We start from the raw sequence: 20,692 nt of genomic DNA, 5'->3' as shown, positions 1-20,692 counted from the left end.
TAAATGTTCTTTGTCCTCTCAGATAGTAGCCAGGTTGGTATTTGCTTGGGAGTAGTTTATGAAGACTGTGAGATTGATTTGCACATATTTCATTGAACAACTTTGCCGCGATTACCTCTCTTCTATCATACAGCGTTAAAAGTCCAGATAGTTCCAGAGCCTTGGCATACGAAAGCTCGGGGTAAATAATCTTCATAGCACGTTTTTAAGTCTTTCTAGGTCTTCGCTTAAATAACTTGGTAAAGCGCGATGGAAAATTGGGCTGCCGTACTCCAGAATAGACGGAATACATGTAATGTAAAATAGAAGAAGCTCTTTTGTGGCAACTTGCGATTACTTAAGCTGTCTTAGAAAATATAGTCTTATAGAAACCTTCCTAACTAGCACTGACACATGGGCATTCCATTTGAAATCTCTACTTATATTGAGTCCTAATAATTTCACACTGTTCACATTCTCAAGGATCTGATGGTTAACCCAGATAGGGTCAAATTCTGGTTCGCTTTTTGCGAAGCTAATCCTAAGCTCTTTACATTTTCTTTCGTTTGACTGAAAGCCTTCATCCGTTGCTTGTATTGCGAGATCGTTTACCATTTGCTGAATACAGTTCTTTTGGCTTTTAGCCATCACCTCTGAGATTGTGGTATCATCCACACATTTCCACATATATGCTTCTCCTGCATTCAGATCATTCATCATTATTAAAAATAACCATGGCCCAAGCTTGGTCCCCTGTGGGACACCAGGTGGAATGTAACGCCATTCGGAGAAGCAATCCTAATCCGGACTGATTTCCGAATGTATTTATTCAACATCAACATCCATATTCTCCAAACTTTTCTCTTCAAATTTCCTTTCATAAAGATAAGGAGAACTTCCTTTACAATTAAAGCTTCTCGGGTTTACGATTATTTCATTTAATTTCATATGATAAATGATTCGAAAAATCTTACAATGAGGAAACATTAGACGCCGGTCACTCTGACCATTAAAGTACTATTTCAAAAACGAGTACAGGGGTTTCATCTGATTTCCAAACGCGAGAAAACATTTGAAACTACGAGGCTACAGGCCGAGTGGTGTCATTGATTTCGAGCGATTGGAAACCTGATGAAATCCCACGCACGAGGTTTTGGAATCACTTCTCAAACAAAGAAAAGTAGTTAAAAATTTTTCAGTTTGATAGAAGTTTTCTGAATTCAAATATTTTATCTGAGACCAGGAATGTGGACCTGTCATCTACTTGCTGCTTATGATAATAATAATGCTACCATTGAATTTTCCTATTCCATACTTGAAATTACTCTAACAGGAATGTATCACCGAACTCAATTCTCCTCGTTTTCTCAAACGTAACTGGCCTTCGCTCCTCTCTACGAGGAGAGGAGAGCAACGTGGACTCAGCTGGACCTTCGGCTGGTTATCGAGTCAGGTCACTATCGGGTTACCTTGTCGTATTCATTTGACCCAGGACAGTATCCTTATAGGGTTACTGAATTCATGCTTATTACATCAAGGCAGAAGTTATCACAATTTACGGAAAGTCTCTCTCTTATTATAAACGAAAACGGAATCGAACAAGTAACCTCCGCTAAATCCCTTAAAGTTTATGTATTATAGTAATTTGGATGATTTGTTCCGGGCGCTAAGGTGGCGAAGACTCTACTATCAAAGGTTGGAACAGAAATCTATCCTAACATATAAAGCATTACATGGTATGACATCTGATTATCTGAGATCAAGATTTGTATATCGTGACAGTGGAAGTCCTTATCGTTCAAAGAATACCGAAAACAAATTAGTTCTTCCACAACCTCGAACTGACTATCTCAAGAGAAGTTTGTGTACAGCGGAGCTCAATTATGTAACAACTTACCTGTAGACCTAAGACAAGCGTCTTCGATGACTGACTTCAAATCTAAATTAAATCGCCACAGTTTAAAGTAAGATCTTAGTTTTAAGTAAATTTTAGACACGGCCTCCATGAAAAGCAGATTTTTTCATTTATTTCTTTTATTTGAATTGTTATTATCAAATTATTATTGTAGTTAGATAGATAGGTTTCTAGTATAGAATTAACTAAATCAACTGTTGAAAAAATCCAGTATAAATAAAGTTATCCTATCCTATCCTATCCTATCCGATCAACTTCCCGACTTCTCAATATCGTTAGCATGACAACTTCGCACACCAGCTTTGCAGTTCGTTACGGAACCAGGTTCATTCACCATAGATAATCGAGACAGTCCATCCAAGACTACTCTAGCATGAAGAATAGTAGGATGGATACTATATACTTTTTGACTGAGTAGATATACTTTTGACTTAGTAGGAGTTGGCCATCATATCAAATGACCCCCGCTTTTTTCTTCCCTTCTTCGTCCATTCTGCTTCTACTAAGGGTCGTGCGAAGGGTCGCACGGCGGGAGTGAAAGAATTTCCACCATTCATTCTTAGCACCTGGTGTTTCACAAAAGTTCGCTACGGACGTGCCTGGTTCATTAAAAAAAAAAAAATCTATAAATGATTTAGAGCAGTAATTTGGTAATGAAAAAAAATAGGATCCACAATCCGCAAAAAAAACGTAAAGTACGTCGACAATAAGAAGATAGCTCCAGTCTTGCTTTAAAATATTCACTACCACATTCGTCCGACCAACTACCACTTCCCCCCTCCCCCCAACCATGGTATCAACGGAATATCAACGGAATACCAATTTGCAGTCACCCTTCCCCCTTTCCTTCCTACAGTATAGTGCAACCACAACAGCACTGTTGGGGGTAGTTCGGGGCATGCACTTTGTGATCAAGACCATACACCCAAAAACGAGCAGAAACGTCCTTCCAGTCATATTTCACTTGAGATACTGGTACAGATCTCAAGGCTTGACGCTGTAAAAACAAACAAACGAACAAAGATATCAGATTCGCCCAGAATTCTCCCAGCATCCCCCTGCGTGTTGACAAAAGCATAAAAAACAATGAAGTTACTATTCTAAAATAAAGTCAGTTTTGTATCGAAGATTGTTCCATAAACCTGTACACGCAAGTAACACTGTACACGCGAGTAACACTAAGGTATTATAAAAAGAAAGTCAAAATTCCTAAAAGTAACCACTCTCTGTAAAATGGAAAGATTGGGCAGAGCGTAAGTTGCTGGTGGAGAAGAACAAAATGTTCAGTTCCGATTAAATTTGAAAGAGATTGCCACCATGGTGACGCTTTCTTAGAAACAAAGGGGCTCTTAAACTGCTGTAGTTAAACTTGACTGAACTGATCACAAGGAATAGGAATATTGACAAAAGGTAGCCATAATTATTTCACATAAAGACGGTTAGCAAATATTTCCAACAGTAGCACGCAATGTATTAAATGTTTCGATAAACTTTTATTAATGATGCAATCCCATACCTGTCGAATTATTCGTTTGGTAGGCCAGTTTCGGGAATGAGCAGCAACAAGTTGCTGCGAGACTCTGTTCACGTCTCGATCGTGGAAAAGCGAGATGGGATAAATCTACAGTACAGATTATTAAGTAACAATTAAAAGTGCTCCTCAGGTGAAAAGAGGATATCCATTTAAAAACAAGTTCAGGCCTCTGACATCCGATATGATGAATTCCGCGCAAAAGAAGTAAGTACTTAAACCTTTCAGAGATGAATTCATGCAATTCGCGCGAGAAAAGTAAAAAATAACATTTTCATTGTTAAGTTACCATCGGAAGTTCTTGCGCAAAAATTTCCAGCCCTGGAGATTCAACTATGAGATGACTTGGTAGCTCTGTTCTTTCTACGACAGAGTTATCAGTGTGACATTCCCTGGCAAAATAAGAAAATCACAGAAGGGGAAGGAAATCTTCCATTAAAAATTAGTAGTTGCAAAACTCATTCAACTTGAAATCCAAGAATCTAATCGGTGCTTTACTTTCATTAAGGAGGTCTACTACATGAAATTTTTCCTACCATTTGACAGTCAGAAGAATGTACATCTTCACTCGCCTCTGTCCTTTGCAAGTCAAGCATGTGACGCGCCCTTTGCCTTGGCACGTGGGGCACCTACAAGGATCGCCAGACAGAGATAGCTTAGGCATAGTCGTTTATCGCAGACGTAGACGGCTTTCGAAAGTTGAGAGATCTTTCCCCTTGCACTTGTAGATAATCTAGTTAAAATGCTAAAACAAAAGCTGTCTATTTGACTTGTCAATCTCCAAGCACACCGGAAGTAGTTGTATTTTCCTTCCGGTTGCCCCTCGCGTTCTAAGAATATCTGTCCATAAGTTCGCTCCCGTCCTAAACAGCAAATCATGAAGAACCATTTGAATTCCGATCCGCTGAGAGGATTAAGATAAAACTTCAAGGAGGACATCCAGCACTCACTTTATCTTTCCTCGTGAACAGTGCGAACAAAATGAACCACCATTGGGACCAGTTCCCACACCGTGACCAGAACCACCACAATGTGTACAATAAATCTACATAAAAAATAATAAAAACAAGTAAAATGTGTGAGCATCTGACACTCCCTTACAGTAAACGCGGTAATCAACCCAGCTCCCCCCTCTCTAACAAGTTATCCTTTTCTTCCACTAAAAAAGCTCTTGAAATAAACACATGAAAAGACAATTATGCTATGTAAATGGTAGTACAGAAGTTAAAAGAAATTGAATTTATCTTTCAGAGCCTATATATGTTTAGATAATAATCCTTGAGACATTCTTGTCTACAAGCTAAGCTTCTCACTTCAGTGGCATCTTTACACCCACCTCCCCCCTCCCCCTCCCCCCTCCCCCCCTCCCCCCCTCCCTCCCTCTCCTCACTGTGGTAAACGATGATATTATATGGCTGTGTCTCACAAGCACTGGGAACTACCGAGTTCACGAATTTGATTGGCTGAAATCAATATTGAAAGCGGTCTAGATTTTCCCATCTAAACTGGCTTCTAGACCGGTCTTGAAAAAAAAGTCACAAAGAATATAATGTTCCGTTGCTTTCTAGACACAGCCATATAGTGGACATCTTATTAACCGAGCTAGGTCGGTCTGTATGGGAGAATCTTGACCTCAGTCGCTGGTACAGACCTCACTGCTTTTGGTCTGTACTAGCGACCTCGGTCAAGATTCCCCCACACAGACCTCCCGCTCGGTTAATAAGAACTAGATATTAATTGTTCTCACTGTGGTCTCACCTAGGGTGTTCAATGTCTTTGCATGCTTACCAACTTATTAATTGTACTTCTAACCACAAATATGCCTTCTCTGGCTTTTCAAAGAGGTCAGTATCACATCTTCATATGTTCCTTCAAAGTGTTCACAATTATATCTTTAAAATGCTAAAAGATCTTACCTTCTTTTTTCCTTCACATCCATAGCAGCGGATTATGCCTGTAGCCTTACAAACATGGCAGGGCTAAAAGAAATACAACTCACAGCTAGTAATGAAACGCTAAAAAACAAAAGACAAACGATCAAATTGCATACAAAGGGTAGGTAATCCCTCTTCTTACACTCACTTCTAACTAAACTGAACAAGTCATGCAATAGGAAACGCTATTTAAGGGCACTTGACACATTCATTTCATACAAAGTGGTCACTGCATAAACATTGAGGTCTCAGTGATTCCTTGCAACACAGTTATACAATTCTGATTAGCTAGCACCATCCACTGATATGATATTAAGTTTACACTGACGCTCTTGGTGTATGCTTGTACCTTAACTGAAGCAGTGTGGGGCACTTCGACATATGCCTCGTGAGGTTTAAAGAATTGAGTCGGTGACACAGGTATGCTCCAGGGTGGAGGGGCAAGGCCATTCTGAGGACCATCAATCTGCTGACCTATAAGGTATAGGAAACCAGTAAAGGGTTACACTGTCTACTGTTACTATAGTTACAGGAAGCTAAAGAAAATATTCAATATACAGTTTCTTCTTTTTTTTTTAAATCTACAAGCATCAGGTTTATAATTGAATCAAACCTATGCATCAGTTTTGAACCCCATCAATCAAGTTCACTTACCCCAGTAGGGGTCAAATTTCCATGATGTGGATCTGGACTCACAATAACTTTCCAGTTTGTACTGAAAGTGAAGACAAATTGACTATGAACAATGAACTTAAATGTAAAGTCAAAGTTAAACAACTGTTGATCTAGTAAACAAACACACTGATATCACTGGCAGTCATACTTTGACCATTTAACCATTTTCAACTACCAAAGACTAACCTATAGATATGTGTAGTTATACATTTAGGGTATCAACTTTTTTTAATCCCAAGAACTAAATATGAATTCTCATACAGTTTGCCACTTATTTCTTAGAACTTTAGGTTGTAAAATTTTTCATCCACAAGGTGATGTTTTTCTTACTTCTCGTCACATTTTCATCTTGGTATTGTTAAGAAAACTCACTTTTGGTCTCACCTGGGGGTGAGGGGTTAAAATAAATCACACATTAATAATACCAGCAAACAGTCAAATCATAAAATTGGTCACTGGTCAGCATTAAGTCTGTCATTGCAAAAAGATAGGATAAAAATGACAAACGTTCCTCCAACAAACATGCTGCATCACTGAGGTCATTATTTTCAAGGACATAATGTGAGGTTAATCAGCACCAACATGTGAAATGTTTTTTTTTTCAAGGATATAAAATTAAAGTCAATGTCTTTCTTTTAAGACATTTTTAATTACATGATAGGCACTTGAAGGAGTTATATCTTTTATTTCCATATCTCTTGCAGCACTTTTGCCATAACAGCAGTTCTCTGCAACAAATGCCAGTAGTGATTCCCTTGCTTGGTAATTAGTTATCACTGTGGCTCTGTAACGAAAGCAAATCAGTTATATATTAAAACTAAACCAAAATCTGCAAATTGACAACTATAATGAATACAACTGCAATAATTAGTAATCCATAAAGTAGAAGTACAGATGCAGTCATGAACAGCTCCAAATAACACATAACTAAAAACATTATCTTCTCCTTATCCATGAGGAGACAGAGAGGCCTACTGGCTGCCAACAAGTGGATTCTAGATCAAAATGTGTAGGTGCAGAACAACTGCAAAGGTCATTGCATTCTTTTCTTGAGCAAGAAACATTAAATTTTGAACTCTCATAATCGTTTCTTCCATCAAGGAATATACAAATAGCTTTCAGAAACCAACTGTGCTTGTGCAAACTTCTCCATTAAAACTTTGATAGTGAAGTCTGTATACTCAAGCCAAGTGGCCACGAAAGAGAAAGCCATGCAGCAAAAGCCTATCACTACTCCCCCCTGAATAGGATGCAACTTCAGCCAGCATAATTTCCACATACTTCCCTTATAATTTGCTGGTACCCTGCATTTGTAATCCTGGATGGAGAGAGGAAGTCTGTGAGAGTTAAATTTAGTATTTTGCCCAAGAACACAACACATTATAACCCAGTCTGCAGGTCTGGAACTCCAACCTCTAAACTCTGGAGTCCAGCTGCACACTTTAAGCATTTAAGGCCACTGCATCTCCCTTTAAACTTTGATGATCTGACCTATTTGTATTCAGATGTGGAGAATATTCTCCTACTGCTTTGCAATTCTTCCTCCTACCATTACATTAATTTTATAATGAAAACCTGGCTGCAAACTGTTGGAGGAATCTGAAAAATATTGGGGATTTAAACTAGTGGCAGACCTGTATAATATATAAGCACCCTTGAAATTTAATCCTGAGGAAGAGTCACAATATTCCTTGTGAGTCTGTGTCACTTCAATATGCTTTTTGGACACCAGGATAAGTCTTACAGGGCTCTACACTAACTTTTCAACTTACTAGCCAAGTGGCTAGTGACAACTCAGATGTTATGACAATTTCAGTTTGTTTACTAGCAAAATTGCCTTGTGGGAATCGAAAACCACACCCAAAACTGAGTTTCTACTTGTCTGTGGCTAGTTGGCTACCATTAGTGTCAAGTCCTGCCTCAGCCATTTTAATGTAAACCAGTCTCTAAACTTACTGAAGGAAATGTTGTTCAGGTGCTTGCTGCTGCAGTGGCACTTGTTGTATTGGTGGAGGAGGTAGAAAGTGATCTGTGCCTGAAAGAAAAAAACAGTTTTAGTTCATAGGATTTTAAAGTGGTATAACTATCATGATGTACTGTAATTATAATTAATAACATTTATCATCTTGGACTAATTTAGATATAAGTGAAGTGGCCAAACATGGGAGAGGAGGACATTTTTTCAAGGCCCATATAGTTATGCAGGAAATCAATTAATATAAAAGATCACTCAAGTTTGCTCAATTGTTTGCTATTGATGCAGAAAAAAATTCAAGCAGCCATCAGAAATATGAATCCAACAAGTACTGGTAATTTAAATACCTGTATAATAATCAATAAACCTATTTTGAACAACAGCACTGTGGCAACAAACCATAAACAAGGGGCTACTCAATCTGTTTTATTTCAAAACACATTTTACTTTTAATTAAAATTTGTTCCTAAACATAGACGAGCATTATAGCTAGAGGCCAAATAAAATCTCAAAGCATAGACCCTATTTCAAATTCCTCCTATTATGACCTCAAATGGCAGGTTGTCCAAGGACTGCCAACCTAAAATGGACTAGAATTCCTTGAAATCTGATATGAGAAGTATATAAAGCTTCATTTGAGTGAGAAATTGTTGGCAAGGTTGTATGTGCTTCTTTGCCACTGATGGTCACTAACCAAAAGCAGTACTTTCATATCCTGCAAACTGTCCAAACATCTCAGTGGGTGGGGCAGCTGGGGGAGAGGATGCAACATTCTCACCACCATCCCACTTTGCACGGTTAGGGAAATCTGATCCAATGTAACTTAGATCTTGTACTTCATCAGCATATACATATAAGAGAAAACGTGGTAATAGTGAACAATGGTTCCCATTTGCTGTATTTTATAATCTTTTAAACAACTGTACTTTCACCAACATAAGATACCTTCCCATATAACATAATTTAACAATCAAATGAGTCCTTTTATAGCCTTAAGCAGCAGTGGGCTTATGCTGATCATGCTCGCTGCTCAAAAAGCTGGGGTCCACACACTTCTTGATCAGGAGGTGACCCTTGAATGTTAATTGTGCTGCCTGGATGTAGACTGCTTGCTGCTTGAGACTACACTCACCCGCTTGATATGAGGGTGGATGACCTTGTGGTTGAGACTCACGTTCCTGGGGCATAAAGCTCAGCTCTTGCACAGTTGATCTATAACCCACTTGTTGTAGAGGACCTGAATCAGACAAATGGATTCAATTAATTTTGTGAAGAAAAACATTGATAGAATGTTTTAAATTTTGAGCTTGGTCTTTGACTAAATTTGTCAATAGTACTAATGCAAGTTCACAAAAATACCTAGAAACTTCCCTAGAATGATTTAAATTTTGAGCGTGGTTTTTGCATGACTAAATTTTTCAATAGCACTAAAGAAAGTTCACAAAAATACCTAGAAACTTCCCTCATGAAGTAGAAATCAACCTCCACCTATTCAGATTTTGCACTCTGATGCTCTAGTGCAGTCACAGTGTACCAGCTATAGAGAGCTCTGTGTTGAACACAAAATTTCCAATCAAATTGGCTAAACTGCCAACTATTGGTATTACATGGTGAATAGTGGGTGGCCTAACAGCATGCAGTCATAAACAAAATAAGATATATAACATGAGCCAATCTTTTTGCAAATTTTTGAACTAATAAATTTATATTAAAAGATCAGATTATTTTACTCTTGATTTCTTCATGTGATCATTACCTCCATGTATGGTAGCTTGTTCTTGATGAGCTCCTAGTGGGGGATAATTCCATGCTTGGTTCATGACTGATCAGAATCCTTTCAGTCCTAATATATTAGCAACAAATGAAACATTATGTACAGCATCAGAATGCAAAATAAGAAAATGAGATGTAGTATCGTCATTCAGATACAAAGCCAGAGGTGAGACTGTCTCTCCTTCATTGCCAAAGGCTAACTCAACTTTACTAACAAACACATTACACTATGGCATTCATTACTGCTCAAAACACTTTGAGCACATATTTGACTTTCTGACACCTTTTTTATGTTCAAGGGGATCAAATTCCTCTGTCAGATATCACGTCCTAAATTTTACGACGTAAAACCTTGTATTCACCTCGTTACGCCGTCAAATACACCGACGTCTATTTTACGGCGAGAATTCGATTATCGTTCAGTGAACTTTCAACGTCTTCTGAAACGAGGAGCTTCGCGTCACGACGTAAAATTCAATTTTGACTACACGTTACGTCGTAATTTATCAAATAAGTCTTACGTCGTATCTTTTACGACGTAAAATTTGTCACCTTTATAACTTGTCAATCAAAACCTTGTCAAATAAGTTTTACGTCGTAACTTTCGCGACGTAACTCGTCAATCAAAAATGCTCACAATGTTTAATAAGTTAACTTCAAGGTCTTAATAGATTACCATTTATAATGTTTCATAAGGTTAGAAAGAAGGTTAGAAAGAAGGTTAGATGTACATGTAGTATTCTCCAATTCAGTTTGTCCTTACTTAACCACAGTCTCAAGAGAGTAAGATATAGAAATCCTTAGACAACTCAAAGCATTACCTGAATTTAGGTTTGAAAATATCTGCAAGCGTTGATTCACGACAAAAATCATGACTAAGCAATATGAACCTTATATTGGACTTGTTTCTATTGATTGAGGGCTTGCGACCTGGAAACAAGGAAAAAACAAGCTACGAGTATTGTTCAGTTGATAAACATCCTTTTAGCTTGTTCGATGAATTCCGTTCCTAATAACTATTGAGGTAAAGAATCGGTGCGGCATGAAAGAATCCGTAAAAATAATTACGCGTAAGACTGTGACTTTCGCTTAAAAGCATAACCACGCTTTACTTAAATGTAAAAGCACTTATTTGGACGAAAGTTACCATACTCGTTGCCACTTCCTGTTTCAGTGTAGCAACTTCCTGTTTGGTGAAGCCATTCCTCCTCTCTGCTTTCCTGATTCTTCATAATATTTTAGAGTTAAGGATGCATTTTAGCTCCAAAAGATGTAAAATCGGACAAAGTCTCATTTTTTACTGATTTATATGCAGGATGATCAGCAATGGCCAAAGAGACCACAGTAACGATACACAGCCATGTTCATTATGGCCGCTCTTAATCTTTACACCGCTGGAAAATAGAGCGTTGGCTCAGTCCTTCACTAAGCATTCGCGTGTACCAGTTTTTTCGTACAAAATTGAAAAGTTCACCCTGCAGTGAGGGAGCATGGACTCCATATAAACCTCTTCAAAAACCTTGAACATTATCCAATGCAATCAAACACCTCACAAAATAAAAATCGTAGGTCATGTGTGAGTGTTTTTTTCAATCTTTTCCCTCTTTATTTCATAAACAAAGATTTGCACATTGCAATGTCACATTTGCTATTCTCTGTCGTTACAAATGAAATAATAGAATCACGGACAGTTCTACATGTTCGTGCATTTGTAAAAAAATTTCAAAAATTTAACAATAATCTCTAATCAAAAATACATTTTGAGCGTTTTTAAAGAGCAAAACCCACCGTTTAGATCAATCTTTGACCCGTCAGGCATCACTTTAATCTTGTTTAAGAGATAGTAAAGATCTTAAACTACCATAATCTGCTTTTTAGGGAAAGGTAAAAACTGTGCACGTTTGATAGGGCCTTAAAGATACATTACTGACAAAACACAGATGGCATTGAATTAAAAGTAAAAAAAAAGTATTAACACCGGGGCGCTGGTTTTTCCTGTTCTTCCGTGTTGGTTGGAAATATCAGAGTTTCTATCGGTAGCACTGTCTCCGCAATCGTAGCAAAGTTGGCTCCACATAAAGGATTCAATCAGATATCAGACGAATCGAATTTCAAATTAGAGTAAATATATGGCGATCCATGAGAAACATTTAATTCAAGGAATCTTAAAGTGCACCTACACCCAAAAAATTTTTTTCGCTTAACGAAGTAAGCTTATTTTTTTGAGTATTTCTGCGCAAAAATTTTTTTATTTGCTCAAATCTTCAACTTTCTATGCCCAGTCAAAATATGGAAAATCGGCCGCCATCTTGCCCCACGACCGAGTTTAAAGAAGAATGGCTCTAGCGGGTAATGTGACGTCAAATCGAGAACACGAAAGTCTGCATCTCACACATTTTCACTTGTTTGGGAAGATTGTCGTCGATATCGTCCGAAATATGCCGACTAGGTGTGTTGTATGAAGATTGTATGGAGCGCGATACCCTCTTGCAAATTTCGCACGTTGCTACATCCTTCTACAACACACTTAGTCGGCATATTTTCGGACAATTATCGACTACAACCTTCCCAAACAAGTGAAAATGTGTGAAAAGCAGACTTTCGTGTTCTCGATTTGACGTCACATTACCCACTAGAGCCATTCCTCTTTAAACTCGGTCGTGGGGCAAGATGGCGGCCGATTTTCCGTATTTTGACTGGGCATAGAAAATTGAAGATTTGAGCAAATAAAAAAATTTTTGCGCAGAAATACTCAAAAAAATAAGCTTACTTCGTTAAGCGAAAAAAATTTTTTGGGTGTAGGTGCACTTTAAGTTAAATCTATATAAGGGGGGAAGTTTGATCATATCTCGCGTTTCCGAAATGACAGGACACCATTGTACAGCTTTGTGTTCAAATGCATGGGGGCATCTGGATATTTAAAGAGAGAGCTCTTGGACCTATGCGTATTGGGTGCTTTCTTTCAACTTTGCCGCCATCAGAGGCCGGGAGTTGGAGTTATCCAACGCAGAGATTTCATCTTTGCGAGTTTTTTTCAGGTGAAAAGCATCGTTCCTCGCGGAGGTTCTTGAGAGCTATCCTTCCAGATATAGACAGACTGCTCTCGTTAATGGGTGGCAAACGTACAGACAATATCGAGGAGAATGGGTCGTGAATAAGAACAAGGTACTCCTGGCCGCTTTCAGTCTTCACAGTTGGGGGCGTGGGGCTAGGATTGGGCACGCACTTGCTGTTATAAGGAAGGAAATGACGGCTCAAAGTAGTTGAGCACGTCTTCGGCAGACTACCTTGAAAGGAGGGTGACAGTTCAGGACACGCTACCTCGGGGTGTAGCTCCAGCATTCTTCTATTTATACGGTCCCAGATCTCATTTGATGTTGGCACTGCAAATGAACCATTAAAGAGTAAAAAGAGTGACGATGCATGGACCTCGTCTGGTGCTCCATTGCCATCTACAACTAGATTTAATTAAAAATGAATAGAGCCATGCACCGGAACAAAAGGGAAAAAAAAGAAGACATTTTTCCGTAACAGTTGGTTGGTCTCATGATCTTCATCAAATTGATGCTAATGAATATGTGTCCGGTTGTTGTTCGCTACTCAGTTAACGTTACTCGAACATTTCGCTCTAAAAATGCTCTTTTGGAATCGTTAAGCATGTTAAACAGTAACCAAAATCAGCGAGGCTGACGCTGATTTTTTTTCTTTTATGTTTCTTCTTTTCGCTTAGCTAGAAATTAATTCACACTTGTTCATTTTCAAAGAACGCACCTTTAAAATATTTTATCATCCTTCATGAATCGAATTTTCTACAGCTTTTATGAGGCTGTAACTTCAGTACGGTAAATAAGCTTTACAATGTCCTGACAGCAAAAGTATTTATTATCGCCAAATTCGAAATTTTCCTTCTAGCTCAAGTGATTTGTACCTGTGAAACAGACAGCTATTGTTTCATCTTGCTTATACAACAAGAGATCTTCGAAAAACCGCTAGTTTTCTAAGTTGTGACAAAGGGCAGGTTTATGCGAGAAAAAAATATATCATATTGAACAATTTAAGACGTGATTATTTTCTACGGCTAACAGTTAAAAAATTGGCCATTTTACGGCTGATGGTTTATCCTTTCATTTTCCGTACTCTCAAAATGACCTATCATGGATAGGAAAATTTTTTTACTGTGAACCTTTACGACTAAACATATAGAGCCAAAAACTAGCGATAAGAGTCCGACGCTTCGGCGACATCTTGGCGTCAATTTCAAGGAAAACTAAATTAAATATGCGATCTCAAGAGTGACTAAGAATCCAGAGTCACTAATTTGCATAGGTCAGGCAAAGACCTTAGCGCGAATTGAGTCTGATTGTACGTTCAAACACGGTCGTAATTGTTTAATGAGTAACATCTCATTAACGAGACAATCAAACTTGTTATGGCATTGATGGTGATGGTAAGATCCCCCCCTCCCCTAGGATCCTCCCCCACGCTGTTGCCCAGTCGCTTCGACCGACTGGTTCTAGACTAGCACAGCTGTACGGGTTATCGAAAACACACAAGGAGAAACTAGCCATACGACCAATCCTAACAGCATCTAATACGTACAATAACATCCTGGATAAATGGTTGGACAACAAGCTCAAATCATTGTCGCTAAATCAGCACACAGTCACGGATATTTTCGACTTTTTCAATGACCTACCACGAGACCCCAGCATAACACCTGGTGATTTACTGGTGTCCTATGATGTGTCCTCGCTGTTCACGAATGTACCGTTGGATGAAACCATTAAGATTCTCGCGGACAGAGCCTTTAGTAACGACTGGTTTAACTATGAATACGATTTGAACATCTCGAAGCAGGACCTTATCGATCTTTTGAGTGTGGCTACCAATTCAATGGCTCCTTGTATGAACAGGTCGACGGTGTAGCGATTGGGTCCCCCCTTGGGCCCTTGCTAGCCAACTAATTCATGTCATCTATTTAAGGTAAATTAGATGTTGAGGGTAAGCTGCAACCTTATTATCGTCGACATGTTGATGACACATTCACTGTGGTGCCTGATTTGTCTACAGCAAGGGATTTCCTCAACAAGCTCAACCACGCCCACCCCGGCATCAAATTCACTAGAATGCTCCTCTTCCTCGGTATTGAACTCCTAAACTGAACGCCCCACATTGAAACTAAAGTGTTCGTGAAACCAACAAACAATGCTCTGCTCCTCCATTACCACAGTCATGATAATAGGTACAAGCACGGCCTATTGACAACTACGCTCGATCATGCATATCGCCTGTCCTCGTCATGGTCTTACTTCGCTGAGGAGTGCGAACGAATGAAGTCTGTGTTCTCTAAACTGAAGTATCCCAAGCACCTTGTGGACTCCACTTTTAAAACCTTCCCAAACTTAAGGATCGCTGACCAGTCTTCATTGCGGTTAAAATCTACGACTGAAAACACTACTCGGGTTGTCATACCCTTTAAAGACCAGGAATCAGGTAATATCTTTAAGACACAGTTAAAAGACCTTAGTGTGAAGCTCCAGACCATCACGGTCCAACCAGTGTTTACGAGCCACAAGATTTCCCAGGAGTTCCCGACAAGCGAAACAAAGCCTCAGCTCATTGATCAACAATGCGTTGTGTATAGCTTCATGCGTGATCAGTGCGATGCTGGTTATGTCAGATACACCCGTGGCCATCTCTCCGTACGCGTTGATGAACATAGAAGCAAGACCTCGTCAGTGCGCAAACTCTACACGCAGGCAGGATTCCGGATGACTTTAACAGTTGCTTTAAGGTGTTGAAAAAATGCCATAATAAGTTTGATTGTCTCGTTAATGAGATGTTACTCATTCAACAATTATGACCGTGTTTGAATGTGCAATCAGACTCAATTCGCGCTAATTATAAGGTCTTTGCCTGACCTATGTAAATTAGTGACTCTGGATTCTTAGTTACTCTTGAGATCGCATATTTAATTTAGTTTTCCTTGACAATGGCGCCACGACGTCGCCGAAACTTCGGACTTTTAATGCTAGTTTTTGGCTGTATATGTTTATCGAAAACCTTTACGACTAACGGTTAAAATTTTGGCTGAATTGCGGTTAATGGTTGACCTTATCGAGACCCTCGAGTAACAATGCCTAACCAAGTGGTCATACCAACTTATAATTATTTACCAAACACTGTGGAGGGATTTGACCTTCGGAGAAACTTCCTTCTTCAAATTATATATGACCGTTATAAGCGGCCACTTACCTTGGTTCGTTCCGCGACTTTGATCCATTACAAACTTTACAACGACAAAAGTTGATTAGAAATCAATCTAATGAACACGATTTTTGTGCAATCCAAGGCAAGTCGATCAGGTTGTTTGTCCCAAAAACTGATGTAAATTTTTTTTGTCTCTGGGCTAAATGGATTCCTATTGGCTCTTGCTAATTAAGTGTAATTACCAAGTTAAATGTGACAAGTTTTCGAGAGGCTCTTAAAGAGTGTTTAGTCTGATTTACAGAAATTTCGCTCGAGAACCTCACCATTATATGTTCGTAATGTTTTTAGTCAACTAAAAAAAATTGACTAAACCTACCAGAGTTGTTACCTAAACAAACTTAGTAATACCCTTTGAATAAAAAAAAAAAAAAAATTGAACGGCAAGGAATTATACGGTCATGGGCGGGAGGAGACACTCAAGCATTCCTTGGTCAAATGCCAGACCACAAGTCTGAAATTTAAAATTGAAATTAACTTTTGAGCAAATCTATGACGTCAAGCGCGCATTACAGATTTCCTTGCCCGTAAAAGACAGAGCAAGAATGATTTTCCCCCTAAACACCCACCCATCATAACCAGAAATTGTAAACAGTCAGTGGCTTGAACGGCGGGCGCGTAAATTGCGGTATATAGTATCACGGACGGACGAAGGAAAAATAATTCGAAGGGCTATTACTGCAGCTTCTAAGCATTTAAAATGCTCTTAGTTTTACAGATCTCATGGAGAATAGATCGAAATGAAGGAAAAGCCCTTACTTTCCATGATGTCTCCACTAAAAAAAATTTCCAAGGTTGAAAGGAAGTTCTGGGGGGGAGTATCAGACATGGCATTTCACAGCTATAGTTTCCTTCAAATTCCCGCTGTTCTTCGATTTTTAGCTGATTATATTTGTACGGCGGCTTTTTTATCTTTAGGTATTTCATATATGGTAATTAAAATGTGTAAATAAAAATAGCGGGTGAAACAAAAAGAAAACAAGCCGCTCGAAGGAGCATTTTTGCCCAAGTGATGGTTTCATTTCCTCGCTGGGGTGATAATCTCGCATTTCTTGAAAATACCAATTAACAAATTGAAAATGCACCTTGTTAAGAGATGCTTTTGGAGCGAAAAGACGTTTGCTTTGCGAGTTAAACTTCTTATTTTTCGGATATAATGATGGGGAACCGAATCGGTGCAACTGTTTTCAACCGTAGCAGACTTAAGAAACCATGAAGGTAAGAGAAAGAGAAAAGTTTTGCTATTATACGAGTTTATTGGAATAAAAACGCACCGTCTAAAACCATTTTTTTTCTCACTTTCCTTTCGATTGAAATACGGTTCAAACTTGACTCTATCTATTTTGATGATGGGGAACGTTGAGTTTCTAGCAGTAATAGCACAAAATGCAAAATATTAATAATTCCCCATTATTTCCTTTATTACTTCGCAGCCATATTTAATCCGCATTTCCGCGCTTAGCGCGTGCTCGCGGCCATTTTCGCAGCCATCTTGTATTGGATTTTTGGTTATGTCGCTGAACACTTCGACAACTCAACGAGAAGGGGGTGCAGACAGTGATCATTCAACGGTTACCTCAAGAAAAACATCTTCTTAGGAAAGGAGTGTATAGCATGAAAGGTATTAGTCTCCCCTTCTACAAAGTAGCACATCCAACCGGTCATTTCACAGACCTACTTTGCCATGAACGGGTGCCTCGAGCAAAGAATCTTCTAAAGAAAGGAGTATCAATTATGAAAGGTATTTGTCCCCCCTTTGACAAAATGGTACAGCCAATCGGTCATTTCGCAGACCCATTTTGCCGTCAAGGGCATCAAGTCCTGTCCGCAAAATACCTTAATACCTCATGTATTGTCTAGGATTGGATTACCTCGTCCGAAATAATTGCCTCGGAGTACGACTAAAATTTAGGAATGTGAGGGTTAAAGATGGTAGAGTAATTTGTTTGTTTGTTTGTTTGTTTTGTCTGTCTGTTTTTTAATTTTTGAATAAGAATCGTTTGGTTTAGTTTTGCGGTGATCGAAACTGCCAAATTTGTTTTAATGTTTCCCAGCACTTTTATCCTTGCCTTTCTCTCTACGTTTCACTATGCATTGCCTGCAAGAGAGTGTTCAGAAACGCGCTTTAGCATTATATAACATCAGATATAAACTGTAGTATCTGCTACTACCCAAGAACAATTGCAGAGACAATTTTAGAAGCCATCGCAATTTTACCGACGTTTCCAAACATGCACACCTATCGTAACACGAAAACATTTATTCCTTTCATGTCCAATCGGTAAAACTTTCATACATAGTTTTTTTAAATACAGTCATTTTACATTTCATAAAATTGTAATTTTATCAATTTTTTAAACTATCTATCTATCCATCTATGTATCTGTCTATCTATCTATCTTAATTTGTTAATGACCTATCGTTTTGTTTTGAGTCACTTGGTAGTTTTTTTTTCATGATGATGACTTTTTTCATTTTAGTTGCACACGTCAATTAGTAAATTTCTGCGATCTTGCACTGTACTTCAAAAGCACTTAATCAAAATTCACCCCAACTTCACCGTTAAATGTGTGATTATAAACACGCCTTTCCTTATATTATTCTTCCTCGTTTTGCTAATTGTTGCTATATTACTGTGCAAAATGAATCCTTTTGTGTCCTGCTCCACTCCATATCACGGCCATTTATCACAGAGCACTTAGCAGAACACATTCAAAGCTTTCTTGTTAAGGTATGACTTCAGATTAAAATATTAGGACAGTTTTAATTTGTATACAAGCACTTTGAAATGTGACAACGTCTTATTTTTCGGAAAATTGTAATTTAGACCTCATATATTTGCATACAGTCTTCACTGATGGAAACGCTGAGAAAGAAGGTAATTGTTTTTTCTTGAATTTTTACCGTTATCTTTCAGATGATCTTTAAAGTTTGGAATGAATAATTTCGGTTAAGCAAGAGTAATTTGGCAAGTACAATACTGGTGATATTATTGATTTGATTTGTTTATTTCTGTTTGGCAACTGTTCAATAGCGAATGGTCACCGTTTTCGAAACAGCGACAGGGAAATGTTGCAAAACTCCCTGGTGTAACAAATTTGTTTTTTCTTTTTTGCTTTTTCACAAAGATAGAGTCCTTGTTTTTTAATGCTCGCCGCCACAGCTCTTTCACAATCTTTATCGCACGTTTTCTAAGTGCATGTATTGTTATAGAGCAAAAAAATATTGTGCGTTTCACCGACCGGAGGAAAAAAATCTTGCTATGATAGACGTTTTTAATTATCCAACAGTCATGTTCTTTTGAGAAAATGATCAATAACTCACAAACTTCTGGGGCTTTCCCCCAGAGTGAAAGAGTAGGACTTTGGTTTGAGGACAAACCTGGGGAGAATTACTAAGTACAAAGAAGGACGCTAAAACATTGAACTACAGTTCGAAGTAGCCTTCCATGCAGCGTGTTTTCTGTTCCTCCCTTTGTTCAAATTATAAACCATGTTGAGTGACTGAGTCTTGGGTACTGCCTTTTTAATGTTCACGTAGACCTAAGTTTGTGGGTAGGATCTGAGAGGGGAAACACCTGCTGACAGTATTTACACACGTACATTTATATTAAAAGGATTAGAGGTCCTGAAATTACATTGAGGGAAATCACATATACAGTTATCTTTTATCTACCAGAATAAAAACCTACCAAGAGAAAAAAAAATGGCCAAATAAATAGAGGAGACCGCCAGAAGCGGTGAGGGGTTACGTTTGAGGTCGTGGAACGAAAAATCCGTTTTGCATTTGCGAAAAACCGCAGGTTATTTGCTAAATTTCAGCCTTCTACGCCGAAAGAAAGAAAAGATCGAAATAGGTAGAAACTTCGATTGTATGTTCTAGATTCTGGTTTCAAAACCTCGAAAATGGATTTTCCGAAAGCTCGGAAGTTGAGACTTGCGCTCCACACTAAAGACTTAAGTACGAAGTTTTTGTCATCCGTTTCCCTCAGTGGGTGCTTATTCAATTCATAGACAATCTCGCACGCAATGAATAAGCTTATAGTAAAAAAAAATCCTTTTTCTCGTTGTGTTTATCGAAGAAAGCAACTAGGACACAGGTGTTCAAGGCTAAAAAATAAATTCATCCTACACAAGCATTTTGAAGCAGTCTTGAAAAAAAGATTATAAACTGTATATGATTTACAATTTCTTGGTCTTGAGCAGATGAAAATCCCATCATTTAATATAAATATAGAGGCAAGACCGATACAACGTAGATAAGTATATTTTAAGACGGAGCACTATATTTCGGCTGGCCAAACCAGCCTTCTTCAGGTGCAGTGGGAATTAACAGAGAATTGGGGTGATACTTCATAGATAGCTGTATGATGTAACAGCGGAAATATTTAAAACTAATTTGATTGACAATGAGATAACAATAAAAATAGAAATAGTGAGCAAAAATAGAAATGAAGTAAGGTAAATTGGATAAATAACTAGAAACTAATACATTTCTTCGCGAGCGTTAAGGCCAACTGGATAAATAGTGTTGCCTCTTGAAATTAAAAAAGCTTCCCTGGCCTTGCGTATCGAGTCTCTCTTGGAAAACACTTTTTCGATGGCGATTAGCCCCATGTCGTGAGCAGAGTGGTTAGGAGAGGA

General features: G+C 38.4%; 1 protein-coding gene and 1 pseudogene across 5 annotated transcripts; one reads left to right on the top strand and one right to left on the bottom strand.

The window, feature by feature from the left end:
• Positions 1-1,979: 1,979 nt before the first annotated feature.
• On the bottom strand, positions 1,980-11,175 carry LOC111344963 (protein SSUH2 homolog). 5 transcript variants are annotated; one of them, XM_088758262.1, is made up of 15 exons: positions 10,930-11,175; positions 10,673-10,712; positions 9,766-9,852; positions 9,142-9,246; positions 8,704-8,844; positions 7,991-8,069; positions 6,689-6,818; positions 6,014-6,074; positions 5,709-5,833; positions 5,342-5,404; positions 4,376-4,470; positions 3,962-4,054; positions 3,715-3,817; positions 3,411-3,515; positions 1,980-2,891 (listed from the first exon to the last, which is right to left on the bottom strand). In XM_088758262.1, exons 3-15 carry the CDS (start codon positions 9,827-9,829, stop codon positions 2,745-2,747), a joined length of 1,311 nt encoding a protein of 436 aa, XP_088614388.1. In that variant the 5' UTR covers positions 9,830-9,852; positions 10,673-10,712; positions 10,930-11,175; the 3' UTR covers positions 1,980-2,744. The 5 variants fall into 5 exon arrangements, with proteins under 5 accessions (XP_088614388.1, XP_088614385.1, XP_088614389.1 ...); XM_088758259.1 differs by having other exon boundaries at positions 10,604-10,712; positions 10,930-11,174; XM_088758263.1 differs by lacking the exon at positions 8,704-8,844 and having other exon boundaries at positions 10,604-10,712.
• Positions 11,176-14,716: 3,541 nt separating this feature from the next.
• Positions 14,717-15,702, top strand: LOC148732147 (uncharacterized; annotated as a pseudogene).
• The last annotated feature ends 4,990 nt before the right edge of the window (positions 15,703-20,692 follow it).

The sequence above is a fragment of the Stylophora pistillata genome, chromosome 4 (genome assembly GCF_964205215.1).
Source record: "Stylophora pistillata chromosome 4, jaStyPist1.2, whole genome shotgun sequence".
Lineage (NCBI taxonomy): Eukaryota > Metazoa > Cnidaria > Anthozoa > Scleractinia > Pocilloporidae > Stylophora > Stylophora pistillata.
Note: the sequence above shows the minus strand (reverse complement) of the source record. Positions and strands in the feature narration are given on the sequence as shown.